This window comes from Cnephaeus nilssonii (assembly GCF_951640355.1).
Source record: "Cnephaeus nilssonii genome assembly, chromosome: 14".
Classification (NCBI taxonomy): domain Eukaryota; kingdom Metazoa; phylum Chordata; class Mammalia; order Chiroptera; family Vespertilionidae; genus Cnephaeus; species Cnephaeus nilssonii.
The window spans coordinates 46,869,237-46,891,110 of record NC_137085.1 but is presented as its reverse complement, the minus strand read 5'-3'; the positions used below and the strand labels follow the sequence as shown (position 1 = coordinate 46,891,110).

The 21,874-nt window shown below is 46.5% G+C and overlaps 1 protein-coding gene across 2 annotated transcripts in view; it reads right to left on the bottom strand.

Annotated features, from left to right (window-relative positions):
• VLDLR (very low density lipoprotein receptor) overlaps positions 1 to 20,132 on the bottom strand; it is a 33,186-nt gene extending 13,054 nt beyond the window's left edge. Inside the window, exons 1-6 of one of the 2 annotated variants that reach the window (XM_079791131.1) lie at positions 20,105 to 20,132; positions 19,779 to 19,923; positions 7,458 to 7,577; positions 3,620 to 3,742; positions 2,114 to 2,236; positions 58 to 429 (exon numbers count right to left, since the gene is read on the bottom strand). In XM_079791131.1, the coding sequence (XP_079647257.1) occupies positions 58 to 429; positions 2,114 to 2,236; positions 3,620 to 3,742; positions 7,458 to 7,577; positions 19,779 to 19,860 (820 nt within the window). In that variant the 5' untranslated portion in view covers positions 19,861 to 19,923; positions 20,105 to 20,132. Of the gene's footprint in view, positions 1 to 57; positions 430 to 2,113; positions 2,237 to 3,619; positions 3,743 to 7,457; positions 7,578 to 19,778; positions 19,985 to 20,104 lie in introns of those variants that run through there. The other variant, XM_079791132.1, reaches the window with a different exon arrangement.
• Between the last annotated feature and the right edge of the window lie 1,742 nt (positions 20,133 to 21,874).

Below are 21,874 nucleotides of genomic sequence, written 5' to 3'. Positions count from 1 at the left end.
CCCAGTGGATCCATGGGAGAGAACCGAACATGCCACGCTGATGAGAACGCTACGTACGACAGTTGACCTCATCGCTGCCATCCCTGCAGTCCGAATCTCCGTCACATCGCCACTTCTTGTGGATGCACTCGCCAGAGCCACACTGGATCTCGCTGGCTGGGCACTTGGTGTGCATCACTGGCTGGCGGCCACACTGCTCCAGGGACTCATCAGACTGGTCCGAGCAGTCGGCATCGTCGTCACACACCCAGCTGAGGGGGATGCAGGAGGAGGCGCTGCACTGGAACTCGTGGGCACCACAGGACGGCGGGGCACAGTTGAGCTCATCACTGCCATCGTTACAGTCATCCTGGCCGTTGCACACAAAATTCCTGGAGATGCAGCGGCCGCTGGAGCAAGTGAACTCGTCAGCGCTGCATGTTATGTTGCCTATTGAAAGAGAGGAGGCCCCATTGAAAGTGCATCGGACTGGACCTTTCAGGACTTTTGTCCGGAAATCTAACCTGCAGATCTTTGATCATGAATCCTAGCTTTCTAGCTTAACTTAAAAGCTAACGTGCAATTATATCAATATCCAAGTTCCTGGAATACCAGGAACAGTCTCACCACATAAAAGATGCAGGGACACTTGAATAAGGACAGAAATAAAGGACCAAGAAAAGAGTTGAAGACCAGAAATTAATTTGAGATGAGAGCCACAGTAGACTCTTATAGGAAGTGATCAATAACTTAAACAAGGAATTTCTTTCTGGAAGGCAGAGACTGAGTTATCTTTAAATGGACAGAGTGCTTATCAGGCCAGACCACATCATAGCTGAGACGATCATGCATCAGGTACTCAGACAAATGTACACTCATAATAAACATTATCACACAATCACCCGAAAGGAGCTATTATGTTATCCCATCATGCATGACTCCTCTTTATATCCTTCAAATGAGGATCAGGACTAACAGGTCTTAAATACTTAAGAGTTTTAGAAAGTCAGTTCGAGGGCTAGCATGACAGTCTAGCAGCCAGGTATGCTAATAATAATAAGCTAGTCAGAGTCAAAGATAAGCCAGTTTGTACTTTGATTCAAATTCGGGCCAAATGGATTAAGTCACAATTTGGTGATAATTATGGTAGAGACCACGACTCTCTTGGGAAGCAAAGTCTAGATTTAAGAGGGAAATGCTTGGCAGCTCCAGGGCTTACCAATACATAAAGCTCAATTCCAGGGTTAAACACCAAAACTCATTGGACTAGGTGCAGTGGTATTGACCTCCAAAGGTAATTTCTACACAGAGGACGTGTTTCAGCGGCAAGCGTCCTCAGCTCACATGCACACTACTGCATTAGGAGGCCCATGCTCCTGGGCAGCTGTGGTTATAGAGGCCCCATAAAAAGGGCGGTAGCTTGAAAGAGCGTTCAAAACAATGTTTGTTCAACCTTGAGATTTTCCCAGGGCCTCACCTTTAAGGTGTAGCATTTATTACACACTTTCCAAGAACAGAAGCATGAAAGGGAAGGAAAGAGAGTTGGCTTTTACAGGTAGAAACTGACAGAAGACAAAATTACCCCTAGTTGGGTAGTTTTTCTTTGGGTATCTGCTAACATGATGTTCACAAACACGGCTATGCCAGTTTAACCTCTGGAAGGGTCAAAATAGAATCTGGTTTTGGAGCTAAAAAATGCTGGTATGATACTCAAGTAATTTATTTCAATAAGGAGATCCAGTTTAGACCAAGGAATGCGTTTGCTGGCCCTATTCCCCTTCTGGGATGGCGCCAAAGTAAGGAAGGCCCATGCATTACTGTCCTCACAGAGACAAAAGCCCACACGCTTGGTGCATGACTGAGCTACTTCTAAATGTAAGTGCCTAGAATGACTTACCTTTGTATTTCTATTTGTGTAGAAGAAACACCAAAGCAAAGCCATGGCCAATGACCATGTGAACTTCTTTCAGATGTTTTGGGGCAGTTAGGAAGGACAAGTAGTTGAGCAGATAGTAAAGTCACTGAAAAGCGAGTCAACGCAACTGCATCTTCATGCTTACGTTAGCTTCCCCTGCCCACCCTTCTTTGAGCAAAAGGGTCTTTGGGATAAGCCACTCAACACTGGTCTTCTTACCACAGTTTTCTTCATCTTCTCCACTGTCACAATCATTTTCACCATCACATCTCCAGGACTCTGGGATACACTGAGTAGAATGGGCGCCACAGCTGATTTCATTTGTGCGGCATGTTCTCATATCTGTTGATGATATACAGTCTCAAAAGAGCCTCCAGACTCATCAGGGCAAAGTCGCTGCTCCTGTGCTGCTTGGAAGTGGTACACCTATGACTCAGTGGCCTGGCATGCTGGTGAAATTCGACTTACTAGTTGAAGCCTGGGTAGATCCTTTGCCAGCTCCATTGCTTAGAAGCCATGCCAACCTATGCTACCTGGCAGTACACCTGAGAGCCTTGACCGTGTAACTCCTTCAAGGTTCCGTGGAGTGCCCAGTTCTGGCTTTTGTTGTACTTGGCCTAGTTAGGTTTATTGGCTGGCCTGCTCCTTGACCATTGTTTATCTGTTGGCTATCAAGTGGTACACCCACATATCTAATCCCAATTTTATTAAAGGCCAGATGGTCTAAGACTCATGAAGCCTTCCTTCTAGGTTCCTTTACAGGCCTCCTTCACAACCTCCTTTAGATTTACATCTTGCAAAGTAGTGACATCCCATACGTTTTGACTTTACTGGGTCATCCTCTACTAAAACGTGGGGCTGAATCTATGGAACCTGTTTTTACATGAAATAGCTTACATGCCTTAACCAAGATTCTTATTACTCCCCTTGCTTCCTTCCTAGAAAATTGATATCACACATTTATTTTCCTTTCTGCTTGATTTTCTTTTGTAACCATTTTCCCAACTGAAACTTTGTTCATTGGTCCTCCACATTTGGTGCTTCAATGGGTCTCTATTGCCTGAAAATGAACTCCTAGACTTTCTTCATCTTGACATTCAAATAACTGCAAATCCTCCTCCTCTGTCACCTCATAGGCTTTTTCCTGAATATCAGCCTAAGAACTCAGATATACATTTGCTTAACTATGAAATTTCTCTTATTTAAGAACAAGCTATAAGTTCCCTACTTTAATAGTTTTAGGTTACATGTTGTTCAAAATAACGATATCACCCTACTTCTAGTCACTCTACCTCTTCAGTAACAGATTTTTCCCCCCCATGAAATGAGAAGCTGTGTATCTAAAAGCTTATATTTGGCCTACAGGGGATCCTTACATCTTGACTTAGCTTCCAGGAGTAGAATACCATCTGCTCATATTCATCATTATCAAACATTTGAAATCTGTGCACCTAGTCAAGGAGTTCTTAATGAAGTCTGCTGGCTTCAGTCTTAAATGTTCAATAGTGAAGCTACCCAAGAGAACGTCAGTCTTGTTAGACTAGGGAGAACATTCTTTAGAGGATACTGATCAACTGTTCATGACTTGACTGAGTTTGGAGTCAATTGGCCTACACTTCAAGGGAGTCAAAGGAAATTAACACCAAGTATTGGATTAAGCAATACTTAGAGATATGAGACACAGACGGCTTAGAAAAGTTCAAGTCTAAAGCAAGGCACACTCACGGCACTGTTCTGGGCTGTCATCAGAGCCATCTTCACAGTCGGGATCCCCATCGCACTGCCATCGGCTGGGGACACACTGGCCATTGTTGCACACAAAGTCAGACTCAGCACACGTCTTCTTCTCTACAAAAGTTTATTTGCAGGGTTAAAGTTGAAGTCCCTTACCCAAGACCCCTATAATCCCAAGGGGGTAAAACTCCATTTTGATGTATTTTACTTGTAAAATAAAGCTGAGTCAGTTAGCACTCAATTGCCAATATCCAGGAGAACTATAGAAAAACCCCACCCTCCCCAGAGGACAAAGGCGCTCACTTAAGAAACTTGGAGGATACTGAAGTCAAGATATGACAAAGGTTTCCAATTATCTTATAATCCAGGGATTCCTTACAGCTCTTGTCTATTTTATAATGTTGATATTAAGTAAGTTTCATTCTCTTCATGCATTTCTTCCAACTCTTTCAGTCCTTTGTAAATTGAATAGCCAAACAGTCCATCCTATGACTGGATCATAGTATAATTGCTCTAGGGACATACCGTGATAACACATGGTGTGGAGATAGATGAAACTCCAGTACTGAATGTTGTCACCCCTACAGGTCTATTGGGGAGAGGAACCCGCCCAGTAAGAAATAAACAGAGCTGGAATCCAAGTACAGGAGAGGTGTTCAGAATCCAGCTTGAAGTGATTGAAGTTGCCAATACCCATAACTGATGGCCAGGGTTAAAATAACCTGAAAGGTATCCATTCTGCTATTAATTCTTACTAGGGTGGGTCTTTTCTCCTGTAATTAGGGTGACCATGCAATTTATTGTCCAAATTAGAACAATATCAGTAGAAAGGGGACACTGTTCATTGTACCAAGAAGATAAGCATAAACCCACACTATCCCAAGTAAACAAGGCAGCTTGGTCACCCTACCCACGAGGAAGTCAGAGGGTAAGAAGAGTCTTAAAAAGTAGCCACATAGGATATCCTCTAGGCTCATCCTTCTTAGACTATATTCTTCCTTACCCATGTGTCTATACCTTCCATCGGAATTTCTAGTTTAAAACATTCTTCTCTAACAAATATTATGTAATGGTAAGTCAACTAAAAGCTGACGATTTGCTGAAAATTTGAAAGGGACTGCTTCAAGACAGGGGTTTAAACTAGGTACAACACTCAGAGTTTAGAGTATCCTAAAAGAGAGGGCCATTCTGGTTTAGCTTCTGATATTATAAAGGGGGGAGACAGTGATTAGAGTCAATTTCTAGAACTCAAGATGAGGAATTATGATGATTTGAAAAAGGTTATTTATCTCCTTGAATTGTGTAGCCAAGGAAACAAGAAAGGCCACATTAGCTCTTAGATTCACACCTATTTCTAAAATTACTGAAAATACCAAAACCCCAGTATTAATGTTTAAGTGATATCCTAGGCCCATGTTCTCCTGAGCATGTAGTGAGGGTGGGGTGGGTGGGTGGGGAGTCTACAAAGCCAGTTGTTGGATTATTGATATTCTTTAGAAGTTGTAAAAGAGGGAGTAGGGGATGGTTGGTTGTAAAGAAACCACCTGTCTTTAAGAAGCAGAAAATATTACAGGAATAGGAAAGACTGGCTGTACTACACAGTGTTGAGAAAAAGATAAATAGCGACAGACAGATTGCTAGAGTTAATCTCTCTCCATTCTGAGCATAGATGGGAGGGTAAGGAGGCTACTTGAACTTAGCCTTGAGCGGGATAGAAAGTTTGATGTGCCACAGGGAAGGAGAGCTACGAGTTCCATCTTAGGGTACTGAAGTCACTGATTAATCAGCTCAGCCTAACACACAAGAATGAGTTACTAGGACCAACAGGAACACATGGCTTGTGGAATTCAAGCTGAAGTTGACTAAATATGCTAGTTGACATGCTTGAAAGAAAGAGCTCCACTGAAACTGTAACCAAGCTCAATATCAAGAGGTTGGACCAGAAAAATAGAAAGTGGCTTTATAAGTTTCCAGTAATTGTGTAGCTTTCCCCTTTGGAACATCTCAAAAGAAGCATATTCAGAGATCCCCTGAGCAATGCTTCCACTTTCCTTTTCTACTTTCATAACTGGGAGGTGGAAACAAATTCTGGTGAAGAAATATTTAATTTTTTCCATCTTATGTGATCTTGATACACATCCGTCTCTCTTGATACACAGCCTTCTCTTCCAAACCCTCCTGCCATGCGGCTAGGAGTTATTTATGCAAAGACTGTTTTTAGGAAAAGCCAGCGATGACCCTAAGATGACCCAGGTTAGTTTCTACTAGGAATTGACTCTAATCATTTTTCCCCCTTTACAATATCAGAGGCTGAACCAGAGTGGCCCTCTCCTTTAGGACACTCGAAACTCTGAGAGTGGGAACAAGTTTAAAACGCTGACTTGAAGCGGTCCCTTTCAAATTTTCAGCAAATTGTCATCTTTTAGTTGATTTCCCATTACAGAATTAGTCAGATGGTAAAAGAAGACTTCTCACCCATGAAGAGAATAATTATTTTCTAAGAAAAAACAGTGGGTTTTGCCAAATATGTAAGTTTAGACTAGAGGAAGAATTACTACTTACACCAAGAGAACAGCTGACAAGAGTGAGTTCCTACGAGTGGGATCATTACAGAGGGAATTATAGTACCTAAGTAAACCCAGAAATAGCATGGGACTGAGTGTCTTATAGAGTAGATGAAAATCTCAGTGCTAGAATGCAAATGATGGAGAAGTGTTGCACAGAACTATTTTTTTGTCTTGAGATTGGAGAGAAGTTTCTTCCCTGAGACTGTAGAATGGACTTCCTGTGCTTCCACATAAGCTACTAATCCATAGATGGGCATGAAAACATCCATGGTATTGCTGAGAGCTCAAGCACAGGACAGCCGGCTACAATGTTTACACTCTAACATGTTAGTAATGACGCGTAAAGAAGTTGGCAATGGTATAACAAGATAGCAGTTGATGAAATTTACATTAAGCTAGTTTTCTTCTGTATTTCTAGTTTGTATAGTAAAGATCTCTATATAACATCTTTTAAAAGGCAGATGACAATGCTATCACCGGCATTCACACACAACATTATTTCAGGATTTTTACAGCATAGAACAAAGCGGTTAGGTACCTACACGAGAACATGTAGTTCTCAGCTGTTCTGGCTTGACATGAGGCTATACAGATTGCATAAACAAGCATTCCTCACAATGATCTTTTCATAGATGCTGATCAAAGGGCACGATGGTATATCCCCGTTGTCTTGGGAGAGATGTCTTCCACCCTGTCTAATGCTTTAGAATTAGCATCTATTGTAGACAGAAAATTAAAGATTAATTCTTATCTAATCTTTGATTTGTGCTGGCTTGTAGTTTCTGTGCCAGGAGTTAGTTGACCCCATGAAACTTTACGGGATCTTTTTACTATCTGTGACTTTCTTTTTTGGGGGGAGGGGGGGCGGGAATCAAAGCTATTTGAAAACTGAACAAAGAAAGTCTGTTCTAAGCAGTCTTCTGTCTATCTTCACTTCTGGTCCTCCCCTCCCTTCTCCTAGCTTCCTACACCAAATGTTTGCCTGATCTCAGATAAACCAGGTCCTGTCGTTTGAAAGGGACTCCACTTTATCTTCAACATTCTGTACCCAGGTTGATAACCCCATGTCAAACATTCAATTATATTCCTCTAGACCAGGGAGTACAGAATCTTTGGACTCTGGTTCAAAGGAAATCTTAGGAGTGGATTCTATTTTCAGGATCTCGATACATTTGTAGAAACTAAGATAACATCACCACTTTTCAATGAAATGCATAACTCCCAGTGAGGTGGCAAGTGAGACTGTCAAACTCTTGACTCACCACAGTTCTTTTCGTCACTGCCATCAGCACAGTCTTCGTCCCCATCGCATTTCCACAACAGTGTGATGCAGCGGCCATTTGTGCACTGGAATTGGGAAGGTTCACATTTGGCTTTTCTTCCTAAAATCAGGAGGGAACACTTAGCTAAGCCTGGGATATAGGGGTGATAAGTTAGAGATTCCAGTTACCCAAAACCTGTGGACAGGGGTCCTCCGGGAAGGACAGCTGCAGACTCAGCAGGCTACCACATTCTAGGAGGCAGACTTGGATGGGTCTTGGGGCCGCGACGGATAGTAACTGAGTTCTTAGCTGGGCACACACCTTTTAGATAAGACTAGACTTCCCAGCCTCCCTCGCAATGAGGAATCACCAGGAGAATCAATTCTGGTTAATGCACTGTAAGCAGGATTGGCATACACAACTTCTAGGAAATATCCTCTATTTTCCTTCCCTTTATTCCTTTCTGGTTCCTGAAATGTGGGCCTGGCGGCTGGAATGGTGATCTTGGGCCAATGCAGCCTGCTCAAGATAGAAGGGATCTAGATTGCCCAGAGAACATGGGGCGTTTCCATGTGCTCTGGACTCACCCCTCTCATTTGTTTAACAGTCACTTGTGGGGCTATAACCACACAGCCAACTCCTAATCCTCCAATGGCATTTCTGGTCCACATTTCATACTGTTATTCATGAATGATGCTCCTATTACAAGCAAAGTGAAGGAGATTTAGAAGGAGCAGCAGGGAAAGGGGAGACATAGAGGTTTAATACCATGGTTCCTCATCTTAGACCTTGAGGTCTGATTGCAAAAAACACATGTTTACATAATAACTCCAAGATAAGATACAAAGCATCAAGAAGGTATAGTTGCCGAAACTGGTTTGGCTCAGTGGATAGAGCGTCGGTCTGCGGATTGGAGGGTCCCGGGTTCGATTCCGGTCAAGGGCATGTACATTGGTTGCGGGCACATCCCCCGGTGGGGGGTGTGCAGGAGGCAGCTGGTCGATGTCTCTCTCTCATCGATTTTTCTAGCTCTCTATCCCTCTCCCTTCCTCTCTGTGAAAAATCAATAAAATATATTTTAAAAAAAAGAAGGTATAGTTAAGAGACAAATGAAAATCTTTTTTAATTTAGTGATGGGAGAAAAGCAAGTAAGGTAAGGTAGAGCCACAGACTTGGGTTCCATTTCTCCAAACCTCAGTTTTCTTATGTTCAATGTATAAACATTTAACTCACACAATGATATGAACTAATTCTTGTAAATAAGTAGGGCACTTAGGTATTTTTTTTGCCTGGCACAGACAGCTAACATCCAGGTGTTTCCCATCATTAGCAGGCCTGTCCTTCTGGAGGATATGATGTCTTTGAGATAACAGGCAAAGATCCGGTTGCTTAATGCAAATATCCTGCAAATATTTGAGAAACCCAGTAGAGCCATGGATAGTTCATGCAGATTACTTAGGGAGGCCTTCCGATTTCCTGCCACCTTTCAGCATCTGCAGCTGTGACATGCTGGCGTCAGAACAGATGCTACAGTGACAAGCACAGACTGGAACTCTTGTGTTATGCACACAATACTCTAGTTGGCCTCCCTACTGTCAGCTCTCCCCACTGTCTGGGAGGATTCTATGCTTTGTGGCAAATTCCCAGGGAGATTAAAATTTGGTCCAAGTCAAGTTCACCATACCGGTGTGGTTATTTTCTTAGGTACTAAATGTATTTGTTTAAAACCTGCTCACAAGAGTCTAGTTAAGCTAAGACCCAGGTAAAAAGCAGTGTGATTCTATTGCATTTCCTACATACATTTCAGACTATTCATTCACCCCACAAATATTTTTTAATATATATATATTTTTAATTGATTTTTCACAGAGAGAAAGAGAGAGGGATAGAGAGTTAGAAACATCGATCAGCTGCCTCTTGCACCCCCCCCACTGGGGATGTGCCCGCAACCAAGGTACATGCCCTTGACCGGAATCGAACCTGGGACCTTTCAGTCCGCAGGCTGACGCTCTATCCACTGAGCCAAACCGGTTTCGGCCACCCCACAAATATTTTGTTGAGTATAAGATACCAGGAATTTAGAAGGGAAAACGGGAGAGTAGAGGTTGCTGTCAGGAAGCATCACCTGCTAGTTTTTATAGAAATACCTGGCTGCCTCCCAACTCTCCCCCATCATCAGTCTAGTCTCAATATATTCTCAATATGCTCAGGGCTGGGGTACCTGCTCCAGGGGCCACTGGCTGTAGTTCTATATCCCCACTATGTTTGAGGGCTGTGGGAGTAATAAGAATCTACGTTGAGTACTGCATTTAAAAAGTAGGAAAAAAAACAATTGATAGGATACATAGATATAAATGTACTTGGAAAGAACAACTGGGTTTAGTTAGGATACTGTGCAGACTGAAAGGCTCTGAATTTTTTAAAGGTTTTAGTCACCCAAGGTCAAAATGAGACAAAAACACTGACATTGATATCTACACTGTCAAAAAGGTAATCATATGGTCAGACTTGGACATGGACTTAAAAGTAGGTGTCACCTGATGGTTTTCCACGTCAGGGTTAGGTACCTGGAAATCTCCTTACAAATGAGTCATCTGGAAGCTACATATTTTATAGACACTCAAACTGTCTTGGGATTAAACACAGACACAGAACACCCTAAGCCTGATGTTTAGTCCCATGTTCCCTTCGAGAGGGTCTCTGAATGAGGCTGTAACGTACAAGCTACAACAGGAACAGGAGACATTAACCATGCCAGCCATGCTGCTTCCCGTGTTGATACTGAGCAGGCTCAGGGCAGACATGAGCATTTTCTTAGTGTTTATTCCAATAGCCCAAGATGAAAAGGAGTGTAATTCCTACCTTTTCTTATCTGAGCTGTTTCCACTTCCCCCAGGCTCCTGCCTGGCTGTCATAAAGCTGTTTTACCATGACACACGCACAGCCCTCCATTAAGAAGGAGGGACACATGGGGTTAGGAGTACAGCCTGCTCCTAAATGTCCCTGCTTGTTTACAAAAGGAGTGAGATGGGCTGGGTAAGGCTGTCAGGCTTTATAAAGGACCCTTTAGAGAGCGAGGCGCATAAAGGCCTTAAGCTTCATGGCCATGTCTCTCCGTTTCCCAAGTGCTTTGTTTCCAGAGATTGTTACTGGGCAGAAGGTGCTCCCCGGTTCTGTTAATTCCCTGCCTCGTGCAGAGCGGCAGAGCTCAGACACGAACTCCAGTGCTGAGAGCGCGGCCACCTGACTGCAACACCGGGTGGGCTTTCCGTCTGAGTGTCAGAAGGATTCTGCCTTCTACCTCCGGGTTCACCTGGGAATGCCGCTGCCCAGGGGAGAGCCAAAGCACCAGACTAGTTAAGACGCTCTTGTTTGCGAGGCTTTGGGGATTACAGGCTTGTGGACCTGTAGTCTGTTTCCATCCAGGACAGTTAAGTCTCAAGTTCAGTATTATACTTTCATAAAGGGAACAGGATGAACTTGAAATCACGTACATCCGAGGTTCTTTTAATTCTCAGGCTCGGCGAGAGCCAACGATGCCTGAAAAAATAACCTGTGAAGTAGAGGAGCTAGGCACTCTACAGGGTGGGACAGAAGTGGGTTTGAAGCAGGATGGCTTTCTTTTGACTTGGAGTTACATAGAAGAATTTGAAAAGGGCTCTATTGCTTTAAGAATTCCACCTGTTGGACTGGATCTAGGTTTCCTTCTACCTCTGACACTTTGACTATCTCTACCACTTTGGATCAGGGGGCGGCACGTCATACGCACCCAGTCACACACATGGCTACTTAAATTTGTACTGAATGAAGTGTCGAAGGATTACTCACTCGCACTGTGACTCACACAGATGGCATCAGACTATGCAAACTTTCTTCAAGGGGCCCATGTCCCAGGAGCCTTGCGTGTCTAAATAGTTAACTACCCAGGCATGTTGGCAGCTCACTGGCTCCAAGAAACTCAGGGTTTTCATGCAAATAGAAGTCTGCCTACCATTGTCTAATTGTCCCTGCACGGGTTACATGGAAGTGCAATATGTAAGCTTCAGTAAAAAACGGCATAGACCTTATAATAAACACCAAGCCCCACAGTGGGCTACAAATGTCCCTGGAGGGCTCGGAGCGACACCTTGGCAGGTGGGTCCACTAGCAATGCCTGGAATATGGAGATGTTTCTGAGTATCAGGCTCAGACTGAACTTCAGCTACCCAGAGGGGCTCACATGGCCACACTGCTGGGACTAGCAGGGCCAAGTATTCAAGTCACTCACACCCCTCCTCTCAGCTTGAGCATGCGGCTGTTATCATCTACTGGAATTTCTTCAGTCCATTTGTTTTGGCACTTCTGAGGCTGCCAAGGGCATTTATTTTTAGTAGGACTCACTTCTGCTTGGCACTTGAATGCCAATCTTTCTATTCATAGGCGAAAGCTTGTTTTTAGACAAGCAGATATCCTAGTCAGCAACGTTTCCCACAGGGAAGGTTAGTAAGAGGAACTCAGCGAGAAGTCCCCGAGATATCAAGCACCAAGTTCGTGTTCTAGCCTTCAAGGCAGCCTCTGAAACACAGGTGGAGGCCAACTAAAAATTGTTAACTACTTAGGCCCGTGGTTGGCAAACTGCGGCTCGCAAGCCACATGCACCCCTGGAGTGTGGCTCTTCCACAAAATACCACGGCCTGGGCGAGTCTATTTTGAAGAAGTGGCGTTAGAAGAAGTTTAAGTTTAACAAATTTGGCTCTCAAAAGAAATTTCAATCATTGTACTGTTGATATTTGGCTCTGTTGACGAATGAGTTTGCCGACCACTGACTTAGGTTAATCCTTCTGATTCACTGCAATGAGTGAATCTTACAATTCAATTGTCAAACACTTTTTCCCATTTACATCAGATTGAAATGATCTTAAGAATCATGGACAAATAACTCATTTACTTCTCAATGCTACATGGTTAGAGCTACTGTTCCCCTTGTATACAAATATCAGGAAACCTGTTCAGAGAATGGAAGTAAAGCACTTGCCCAAGATCACTCTGGGAAGAACTAGAATTTGAACCTGGGCATTCTGTGTTACTGAGCATGTATGTAACCAAGAGCACCCCACGATTTCTTTCAAGAGTGTCCTGTTGATTTATAAGTTGGCCAGTCCAGTCAACTTAATCCAGAATTAGGTAGTTTTTTTTACTTGTCATAACGACACTATCCCACATAGCTTTATTGTGGAGATAGAGCCCTTTCTCCTGTCCCCATTTTAATTTTTAAAAAATGCTGCCAGAGTATCCTCAGTGGGTCCTTCCCTAGGAGGACGACAGTGCTTGGTGTTCCTTCTGAGGACATATTAGTTAAGTAGTGCAAAGGCCCTCTGATACTCTTTGGAAGCTACTGGTTTTTGGTGGGTGGTTCTCAAGCTCTCCTTTGCATCAGAATCCCCTGGAGGGCTTATAAACACAATGCTGGGCCCCACCCGCTAGAAATTCTGATCCAGTGGGTATAGAGTGGGGCCCACATTTACATTTGTAAAGAATTCCCAGATGATGCTGACACTGCTGGTCCCTGACCGCACATTGAAACCACTGCAGGAAGGTTAGAAGGCTCAGATTCTACCTACCAGGGAAGTGACTATTTCATTTTCAGGGTTGGGATATACAGTACTCATCCCCATAAGCCCTCCTGCCCATCACTGGATGGATATTGGTGATAAATGCCTGTCTTTCAAAATGCATTGGGTGACAGCCTGACATAAAGCCTTTGTGCCCATTAGGTAGGGAAAATTTATCCAGATGCCTTAATCAGCATGCACTGTAAAATGTGGTTCTAAAATCTGCCTTCCTCTCTCATGTGTCCCATCTTTGATCAGCCCCATCACTTCCTCTAAATCAGTAGTCCAAAAACGAGGCCAGATTCTTCTCCCCTGACATTTTGGCATCAAGTCCTGGCCTGTCTAAGCCCTCATCTCTCGCTTGATCTAAATTTGTCTCCTGTCCGTCTGCCTCTAGGCTGCCACATTCTGTATCTAAATCAAGATGGTGATTCAAGCAACCTAGTGCCAAGGATGGTATCACTTCCAGGTTTCCCACTGACTCTGGAATTGAGTCTAGTTTATGACCTATTCCTCCCAACTCTTTCCTATTAATTACCACCTGCCATCTGCTCTGGCTACACCAAGTTGCCCCACTCATTTCTCACTGCTGCTTTGTCTTGATTTGCTCATGTTACCCCTGTTCGTCTATCTACCAGGAGTGGGCCCAGATGTCACCCCTTGAATGAGGCCCTCAGTTCCTATCTTGACCAGTTAGGTATGGTTTGGCTGTGTTTCCATGGTCTCCTGTGCCCATCATCCAGCTCTCATGGTCTGAGATGCTCTTACCCACCGGTTTGCATCTCTCCAAATGGACATCCCCTAACATGGGGCCTGGAATTTATCCTTGTAATCCGGGCCCTGGTGTCTACAGCTAATGACTCTTTCAGAACTAGTGAGTATTCATGGATGCGCTAGTTGATTTGTTAATTCATTAATAAAGCTGCTTTGAACTATAGACTTTCCCCAAGCATTCTTCCCAACTTTTGTGAACTTGAAACCAAGTGTGACCAGCTGTTTCACTAGCTCGAGTACTTTGAAAGAATCTAGGTTATAAAGGCCACTGTTCCCTATGCCTTTGAGGGTTCCTTCCCCTCATCTTTGTGACACTTTCTCATTTAAAAGTAGACTTCTTTCAAACTTGTCTGTCAGAATGAGAGTGCCAGTGTGGGTATGTCGGCCTCATTTCCATGTGAGGAGGAAGGTTTGACACACAGGCAAAGTTAGCAGTGGCTGACTGATAAAGTTAGAAATTGGATACGTGGGGCCCAGATTTTACTTCTGACATGTTTGAGCGCTCTTTGGTAATGTTGGCAACAATCTGTTGGGCTTGAATTGCATCACCTCTGTAAGATCATCTGCAGTGGTAAAAGAGTTTCTGGCTTTGTCACATTGGAGTCTACGTTCTTGGTGATTTGGGGGAAACTTCGTAAGGTGTAACCCAGGTAGCATGTGGGAACTCCAGCAACTTTGAGGTGCCGGCAGCCTCTTTTATGATTAAGTCTTAAGCACTGGGTCTGCTCACTTCTATCCAGTGCTTCTCTTCCACACTGTGTTTGAATCATTGATTTCTTAGGTTCACTTCCCCACTAGATTAAATGCCAGAAAGTAAGGGACCAGATACCTGGTCGCAGTGTCTCCATGCCTGATGCCATGTGATAGGTGCTCAGTAGATTAGAGGTAAAGTGGGCTCAAGCAGATGTACAAAGAAGGTCAGCACTACCCCACCACGTACTTAGTAAACCTACAGATCAGTTAATAACTCAGATCTTGGGAAGGCTTCTTAGGAAAATTAAAGATTAGAGGCAGTTTATAAAATAGGAACCCTATTTACTCATAGTATTTGGGGGAAGTAATAAGTTAAAACTCATGAAGTAACTTGCAAAAGTTGTCTTTTGCCAAGGTTTTATCCCCCATATCACATCTAGGTACATAAAGGTTTTACCCCCTTTGCTTGTCAGCTTGCAAGACTCACTCCATCCCCCATATCACATCTAGGTACATAAAAGCTACTAGCCGGCAAGGCCAACATGGATGACCCAAGTTGGTGGCAAGATGAACCATTCTAGCCAGTGGTCCAATCTTTAGTTTCTGCCCCCAAAGGTATCTCTTAAATATAAGGCTATGAATACCCCCCCCCCCCACACACACACACTCCATCCACCCATGTAGCATCTCTGAAATACAAAGTGGGCAAAGGATTCCTAAACAGACATGAAGCCATTTTCTTTTTTAAAGTAGAATCTGTACTTTGTCCCCCAGCACCTAGCAGGCATCCTCTTGCTTAATTTAGAGCCCAAAGTAGCCATCAGGCCCAGGCTTTCCGAGGGAACTTACATGAAGGGGAAAGTGTGCTAACTTTAAGGTTTCACCTGCCATCTCATTAGATCCTGCAGTGCACCTAGCAGATCTAACTAGGTGGCATTAACAAGATCCAGATTTTTTATTGCAAACCAACAGAAGAGCTTAGCAAAGAGATGCTCATTCAAACTGAAAAATGCGCAGAGTGAAATCGAGATGATTTTCACTTACAAAGCCAGATTTTCCTAGAGCTAAGTCATACTCTGCCTTGAAGTCCTATGAAAAGCTATCCTCAGGTTTCCTAGCTAAAAACTCTTTAGCTGGGCAAAGAAATTGCCTCTGGACCACTTACCTCTGCTTAATAGGTACATCTAATCCATCCCCTCTGCAGAAGGGATTCTTGGACTCGTTGCCTTGAAAATAGTCACTGTGCTGTGGCCTAAGTACTCTTTTCAGATTAACTTGAAGTAGAAGGGAACAACTTAAGCAATTTTGAGGCGATCAACTAACCATCTGGAGAGCAGCTGCATCAGCCCACCAAGAAGCTCTCCTAAGGCAGGTACATTTATCATAAGCATCCTCATAGATCTTATCATAGCCCTCTGAGGCACTTAATTTCTTTTTAAAAAATATTTTTTTATTGATTTTAGGGAAAGAGAAAGGGAGATGGGGAGAGATAGAAACATCATTGGGAGAGAAACTGCGATTGGTTGCCTTCTACACACCCCCTACTGGGGATCAAGCCCACAACCCAGACATGTACCCTGACCGGGAATCGAACCAGCAACCTCTCAGTACAGCGGATGACACTCAATTCACTGAGCCGCACCAACCGGGCACATTTAATTCTTACAGGCTAGTATGTGAAGGCAGCTTCCCAAAGAAAGGTCAGCATCTAGAGTAAATTTAATGACTCAAAATCATATAGGTGACTGCCTGGGCTTGATCACTACTCCCTCTATTGAAAAGGACAGCGTTATTCACATTCTATTAGAAATAGAAAATGAGCCGGCTTGGCTCAGTGGATAGAGCACCAGCCTGTGGACTGAAGGGTCCCACGTTCGATTCCAGCCAAAGGCACGTGCCTGGGTTGCGGGCTCCATCCCCGAGTAGGGGGTGTGCAGGAGGCAGCCGATCGGTGATTCTCTCTCATCATTGATGTTTCTATCTCTCTATCCTCCCTTCTTCTCTGAAATCAATAAAGAAATTAAAAAAAAAAAGAAATAGAAAATGGTCTGATAGTTAATGAGTATCTATATATTTATGCTGTGCTCCAAGTCTTCTGGTCTTTGGATCAAAACCCAGAGCCATATGGCTGGGAGCTATCTGTTCCCTTGATCTTACGGCCATGCTCTACTCTAGGAGTTCTTGTTACATCTTTACAATTTGATGCTCCTCCTGAAACAGAAGGGCTCGTAACTACTTTTCAAATTTTCCAGAATGATAAAAACCACTCAAGTGAAATCGAGTCTATGGTCATCCAATTGTATAAAAGGCAGAAACACTTCTAACAGACCTTCACTTCCTTTGACCATGGAGGCTGCCATAACTAACATATGCGGTTTTGTTGTCCCAAAGTCTTAACTTTTGGCAGCTCTGCTGAACTTGGCTTTAGGTACCTTGTGACTCAGGCAATAAAACCAAAGAATCAAAATGACACAGAACAGGTGCACGATGGAATGTCACATGAAGTGGCCAATTTGGGGCGATTTAGGGAACAAAGCTGTTCAAGAAGTTGTCTCTACCAATCCGGGCTTGCCTGACGACCCTCCTTTAAAGAGCCCTGCTCAGGTCCTCATGCTTTGGCCCAGATGAGAATTATGACCATTCCCACACCTTCCCTTGGCGCTACCAGATGAACCAGGTTTATTTCCCTCTTGCCCTCTAGTCTCCTATCCCTCCAGGTCCATGACTACTGCCATTTCACCAACGCACCCCCCACAATAAGAAAAGTGCTGTGTACTCTTTTGCTAGTTCCTAGCCGTATCTGAATAGCTCTCACAGAACCTTTGTTCTTCTGGGCTTTGGGCTGAACAAATCTATGGTACCCAGAGCCTACTCTTGACTCCATAGGCTGGAGGAAAAGGTCCTAGAACTCCGGGGATTTTGCAGTCAGGTATACTACACTGAATTTTAACTCCTCTCATTAGCCGGCTTTAAGTTCCTTGCCAGGGTCTTAGAGCACACCTTCCCTACCCTAGAGTATTGTAGACCAGCACCATGAGTGTATTTGCGCAAGTGTGGTGTGTGTGTGTGTGTGTGTGTGTGTGTGTGTGTGTGTGTGTGTTGGGGGGGTGGTGCAGCAGGGAGGTAAGTGTAGAAGACTTACCAGGGCCAGATGTCAGCCTACATGCCCTGGGACTTTGAACTCCAAACAGGACCAGTCTGGGTTGGCTTGGGGTCAGTACCTACATCAGCAGACTCCAAATTCCCACCAGGTCAGAAGGATGTGCCTCCTTTCCTTTGAAGAATTTAAGTCTTGCATGGGCTTCTCCACTGTTCATGGCATGTCACATGTTTCATATGTGACCTAGGGGAGCAAAGGGTCCTCACCTACCTAATACAGGTGAGCATATGGCTTCCAGTAACTGTTTTCAACCATGTAAGTGCATTCCTAGCATTTTATAGGATCAAGTTAACCTCCAATGTGTTAAATTATAAGAGAAGTCCATGCAGCAAAGAGAACATGGAGTAAAAATGAATCCTTTCTCCTACCTTCCTGGACAGTTATCAGTAAGCTCTAGTATATTTTTTTTAGTCTTGGAAGTGGTGTGAAAAGTATAATGCAAGTCATGGCACTATTCTGAAAAATGGTTTAATAAGTTAGTGCTGCTCATCCATTAATGATTAATGTTGGAATCTGCAAACTGGTGAGCAGGGCTTTTCAGGCTCTCGGGTTTGACACACATCCGAGGCCATGCTCGGGACACTTTCCGAGGAGGCCAGGCCGGGGAAAGCATTCGCGAGAACAGCGGGTCTCAGCCCGTGGGGTTTCTACATTCCCTTAAAGATAACACTTCTCGGGCTGCTCCACAGCGAGTCCGCAGAGCCATGTGACCAACCTAAACGTGACCCTGCGGCCAGCCAATCGCAGCGCGCAGACAAGTCCGTCCCAGCTTCACACACCAAAGGGCAGGGGGCATCCGGAGACTCTAAAACCACCAGGTATTGCCCGAGAGAGGCTGTCTGACCACACACCTGAAAGTTCGCTCTCACTTCAGGAGACACGTGACTGCAGGCAGGCGGGTCTCCTAAGCCACCCGGCAACCCGGGCCAGGGACTCTGAGATGGGTACTGAGGACGGGGCAGCGTTCTGTCCTAAACCCCCCCCCCCCCGAGAGCTGGCAAGCAAGCCCCCTGGGGTCCCGTCAAGATCACTTCAGGGCTCTGGTCGAGCCCCCTGAGAGGGGCTTCCCGTCTCTTGCCTAGGAAAGTTGTGCGTCCCCAGTCGGGAGAGTGGCTGAGACCGGGCTCCCAGGCCCCGTGGGACCCGACAGCAGGCACCGCTGCCCTCGCCACCAGCCCCAGCCACACGCCGGCTCTCCCGCTATTGCCTTTGATCTATTGTTTACGATGGAGGCTAATTACAGTCACTAGATTAGGACTCGGTTCCTCTGGAGGAAATCTCGCCGCGGAATAAGGATCAGCAAACTAACCTGATTAAGTCTTTGTTCCCCTCCCCTCCCCCGTTCAGCTACACGGAGGACCCACGAGGTGTACAAAACGCCGCCACGGGGAGGGGTGGGCAGGGGAGAGGGGAGCAACACCTCGAGAGGAGTCCAATTGCAAGCCTCACTCGTCCTCTAACCTGCACTCCGGAGAGACAGCCCGGCGCCGGGGGAGTCCCAGTCCCGGCGCGCAGGTTTGCACACTTACAGCAGCTCCGGGGCGACCACGGGCTGCAGCTCACCGACCGTGCGCCGGCCCAGCGCCCTGGGGGACTCACAGCCCCGGCTGACACCCGGGCCCCTCGGCCGGGTGCCGTGTCCCCAGAGACGCCCCCCCGCCCCCGCCCCCTCCCTGAAGTCCAAGGAGCGCGCCGGGGCGGCCGCGCACGTCCCCGGGCCCTCTGCCTCCTCTCCGAGCACTCCGCCTGGCAGGGGAGACAGAACCATTGTTCGGTGGCTCCGAAGCCCACACTTCCCTCGCCCCTGCCAAGCGGGGCTGGAAAAGGAGGCGAGGCCGTGGGAGGGAGTGTAAGGGAATGAAGACTAGTTCAGGCAAGGCTTCAGGACACCCCAAACCCCACTCTCCCCCAAGCCCGGCTCTCCGCGGCTGCTACGCTGACAGCTCAGAGGCGCCACCAGGGTGGGGAGGGGGGAAAGGCGAGGAGAGTGAAGAGGTGCCTCCTAGGAGGGGGGTGGGGGGTGGGCAGGAGGAGACCCGAGCCTTGGGGGCCCTGGGCGCGGCTGGGTCCCGGCGGCCCGTGGAGGGGTGCATCCTCACTTACCTGCTCCGGTGGCGTCGCTCTCCCCGGGCGCCCAGCACAGCGCGAGCAGCAGCCCGAGCGCCCAGAGCGCGGACGTGCCCATGGTGCCCGCCTGGATGGTGCCGCCGCTGCTGCCGCCGTTTGCTCCGCACAACAAGTTACCAGCCTTTCGGAAAGGAGGAAGGAGTTGGGGGCAGGGAGAGAGGAGGGGAAAGGAGGAGGGGAAGGAGTTAGAAGGGGGGGGGGGGAGGAAGGGAGCTGGGGAGTAGAGGACACCCCCTCTCCTACAACTTGCACAATTTCCTCCCCACCTGCCAGCCCACCCACCCTCCCACCCACCCACCCACCTCCCAGGGCTGCAGCAGCAGTGCAAGCCGAGCCTGTGGGCAGAAAATAATGCAGGCGCTGCAGGAGAGGGGAGGGCAGAGGAGGGGAGGGTGCAGGAGAGGAGGGGAGGGAGAGAGAGGGGGTGGGGAGTGGAGAACCTAGGAGAAGACCGAAGAGAGAGGAGCCCGCAGCAGCCGAGCACCCACTGCTGGAGCTAGGGGTGAGGAGCGAGGAGGGGTCAGGAGGGGAGTGGTCAGCGGGGCGGCGGGGCGGGGGGAGAGGTGTTCAGCCCTCCTTTCTCATTGATGCGCTGGTCTCCTAAGGTGCCTGTGCCCGGGGGGTGTGAGTGTGTGTGCGAGTGTGAGCATGCGGGCGGGCGTGCGTGGCCGTAGCAGTAGCCTTGGCCGTGGCCGCCGCTGCCACCGGGACTGCTCCTGGGGCCGGCTGCTCCGCACGTCCCCCAGAGCTCACGGGGGCCCGGAGCGGCTGCTGGTTGGTTCTCCGGCCGCCCGCGCCTCCAATCCTAGATGCCTGTCCTAATTTCCTGATCCAGGGAACCTGCCGCCGCAGCAACTGTGCGCTCCCTACAGTCGTTCCTTACTGTACCCTCCCAGCAGCCGCCAGCAGTAAATGCAGCCGCGGCGGCAGCAGCTGGGGCCGCAGCAGCAGTTGACGCTGATGCAACTATAGCTGCTATTGCCACCGCCTTTCCACTAAGGCGGCTTGCAGCTTCCAGGGGCAGTAATCAGCTCTCTGCCACCCTCTCCCGCGCCCCAGAGAGAGACTGGTAATGTGAGGCTGGTAGGTAGCATCTTCCTCTGGCCTCTGCTTCCCACGTGAGTGAAAGTGGTAAAGAGAAGGGGGTCCAAACGTTTGGGCTGCCCTGATGTGGGGTTCGGGGTGTCTGTCTCAATTGCACGCGGAGATGCCATTTTTGCTAAAAAAAAAAAAAAAAAAAAAAAGTTAAATGTGTCTTTAAGTGTGTGCGAGTGTGGGTGAGAGCGTGCACCTTGTGGCTTGTCCTCTGTATAGAACCAGACCAAAATAACCCAGGGAAATTGTCACGGCGGCTCTGCATTCTCTCATCAACATTAGAGTTAATTGCTAATTGCACAAAATGATCGTTTGAGGGCCTGTAATTAAAAGCTTAACTTTTTCTTGTTTGGGGGAGGGGAAACACACACGTTTATTCTTCTTGATGTAGTTTGTAATAATCAATTACATGGCCCAAGGAAGGAAAAGGGGAGTAAAGGCATGACTTCTATAAAGGATTGATTCTTGTTTTGTGCCTGGCAGTACTGAGCCCACATACGATGCTTTGGGGGCACTTGAGTTTTCTTACACAGTTTCCCCTGCTGTGATCTGTTAGACTTAACAAGACACAGCAGGCACACCGAGCTATTTTGCCTTCTTAAATAAAGGGTTTATGCTTTTTAAAAAGTTGTTTTTATCACGAATGCTCAAACTCTGCTGATTTCAATAGGACCGTGCCCTGGCTGTATTCTGTTGTTGAGGTGGGAAGTGGTGGGCACTACCTTTGCTCCTTGTTCTGGTTCTCCCCGGCATTTGTCAAGGCTAGTTGTCAGGTGGGATGTTTATTAGCAACTTACTGTGTCCAGGAGACAAAGAGGGTAGGAAAATTCCAGAAGGATACACTTTGGTAGGACCAGAGGTTATCCAGATAGTGACTAATGCCCATGAAAGGGCTTAAGTCTATGTATGTATTGGTGGAGTCTGGCACAGCAGCTCCTTTTGAATGCTGTTTTGCCCACCCCACGTTTACATGTTTG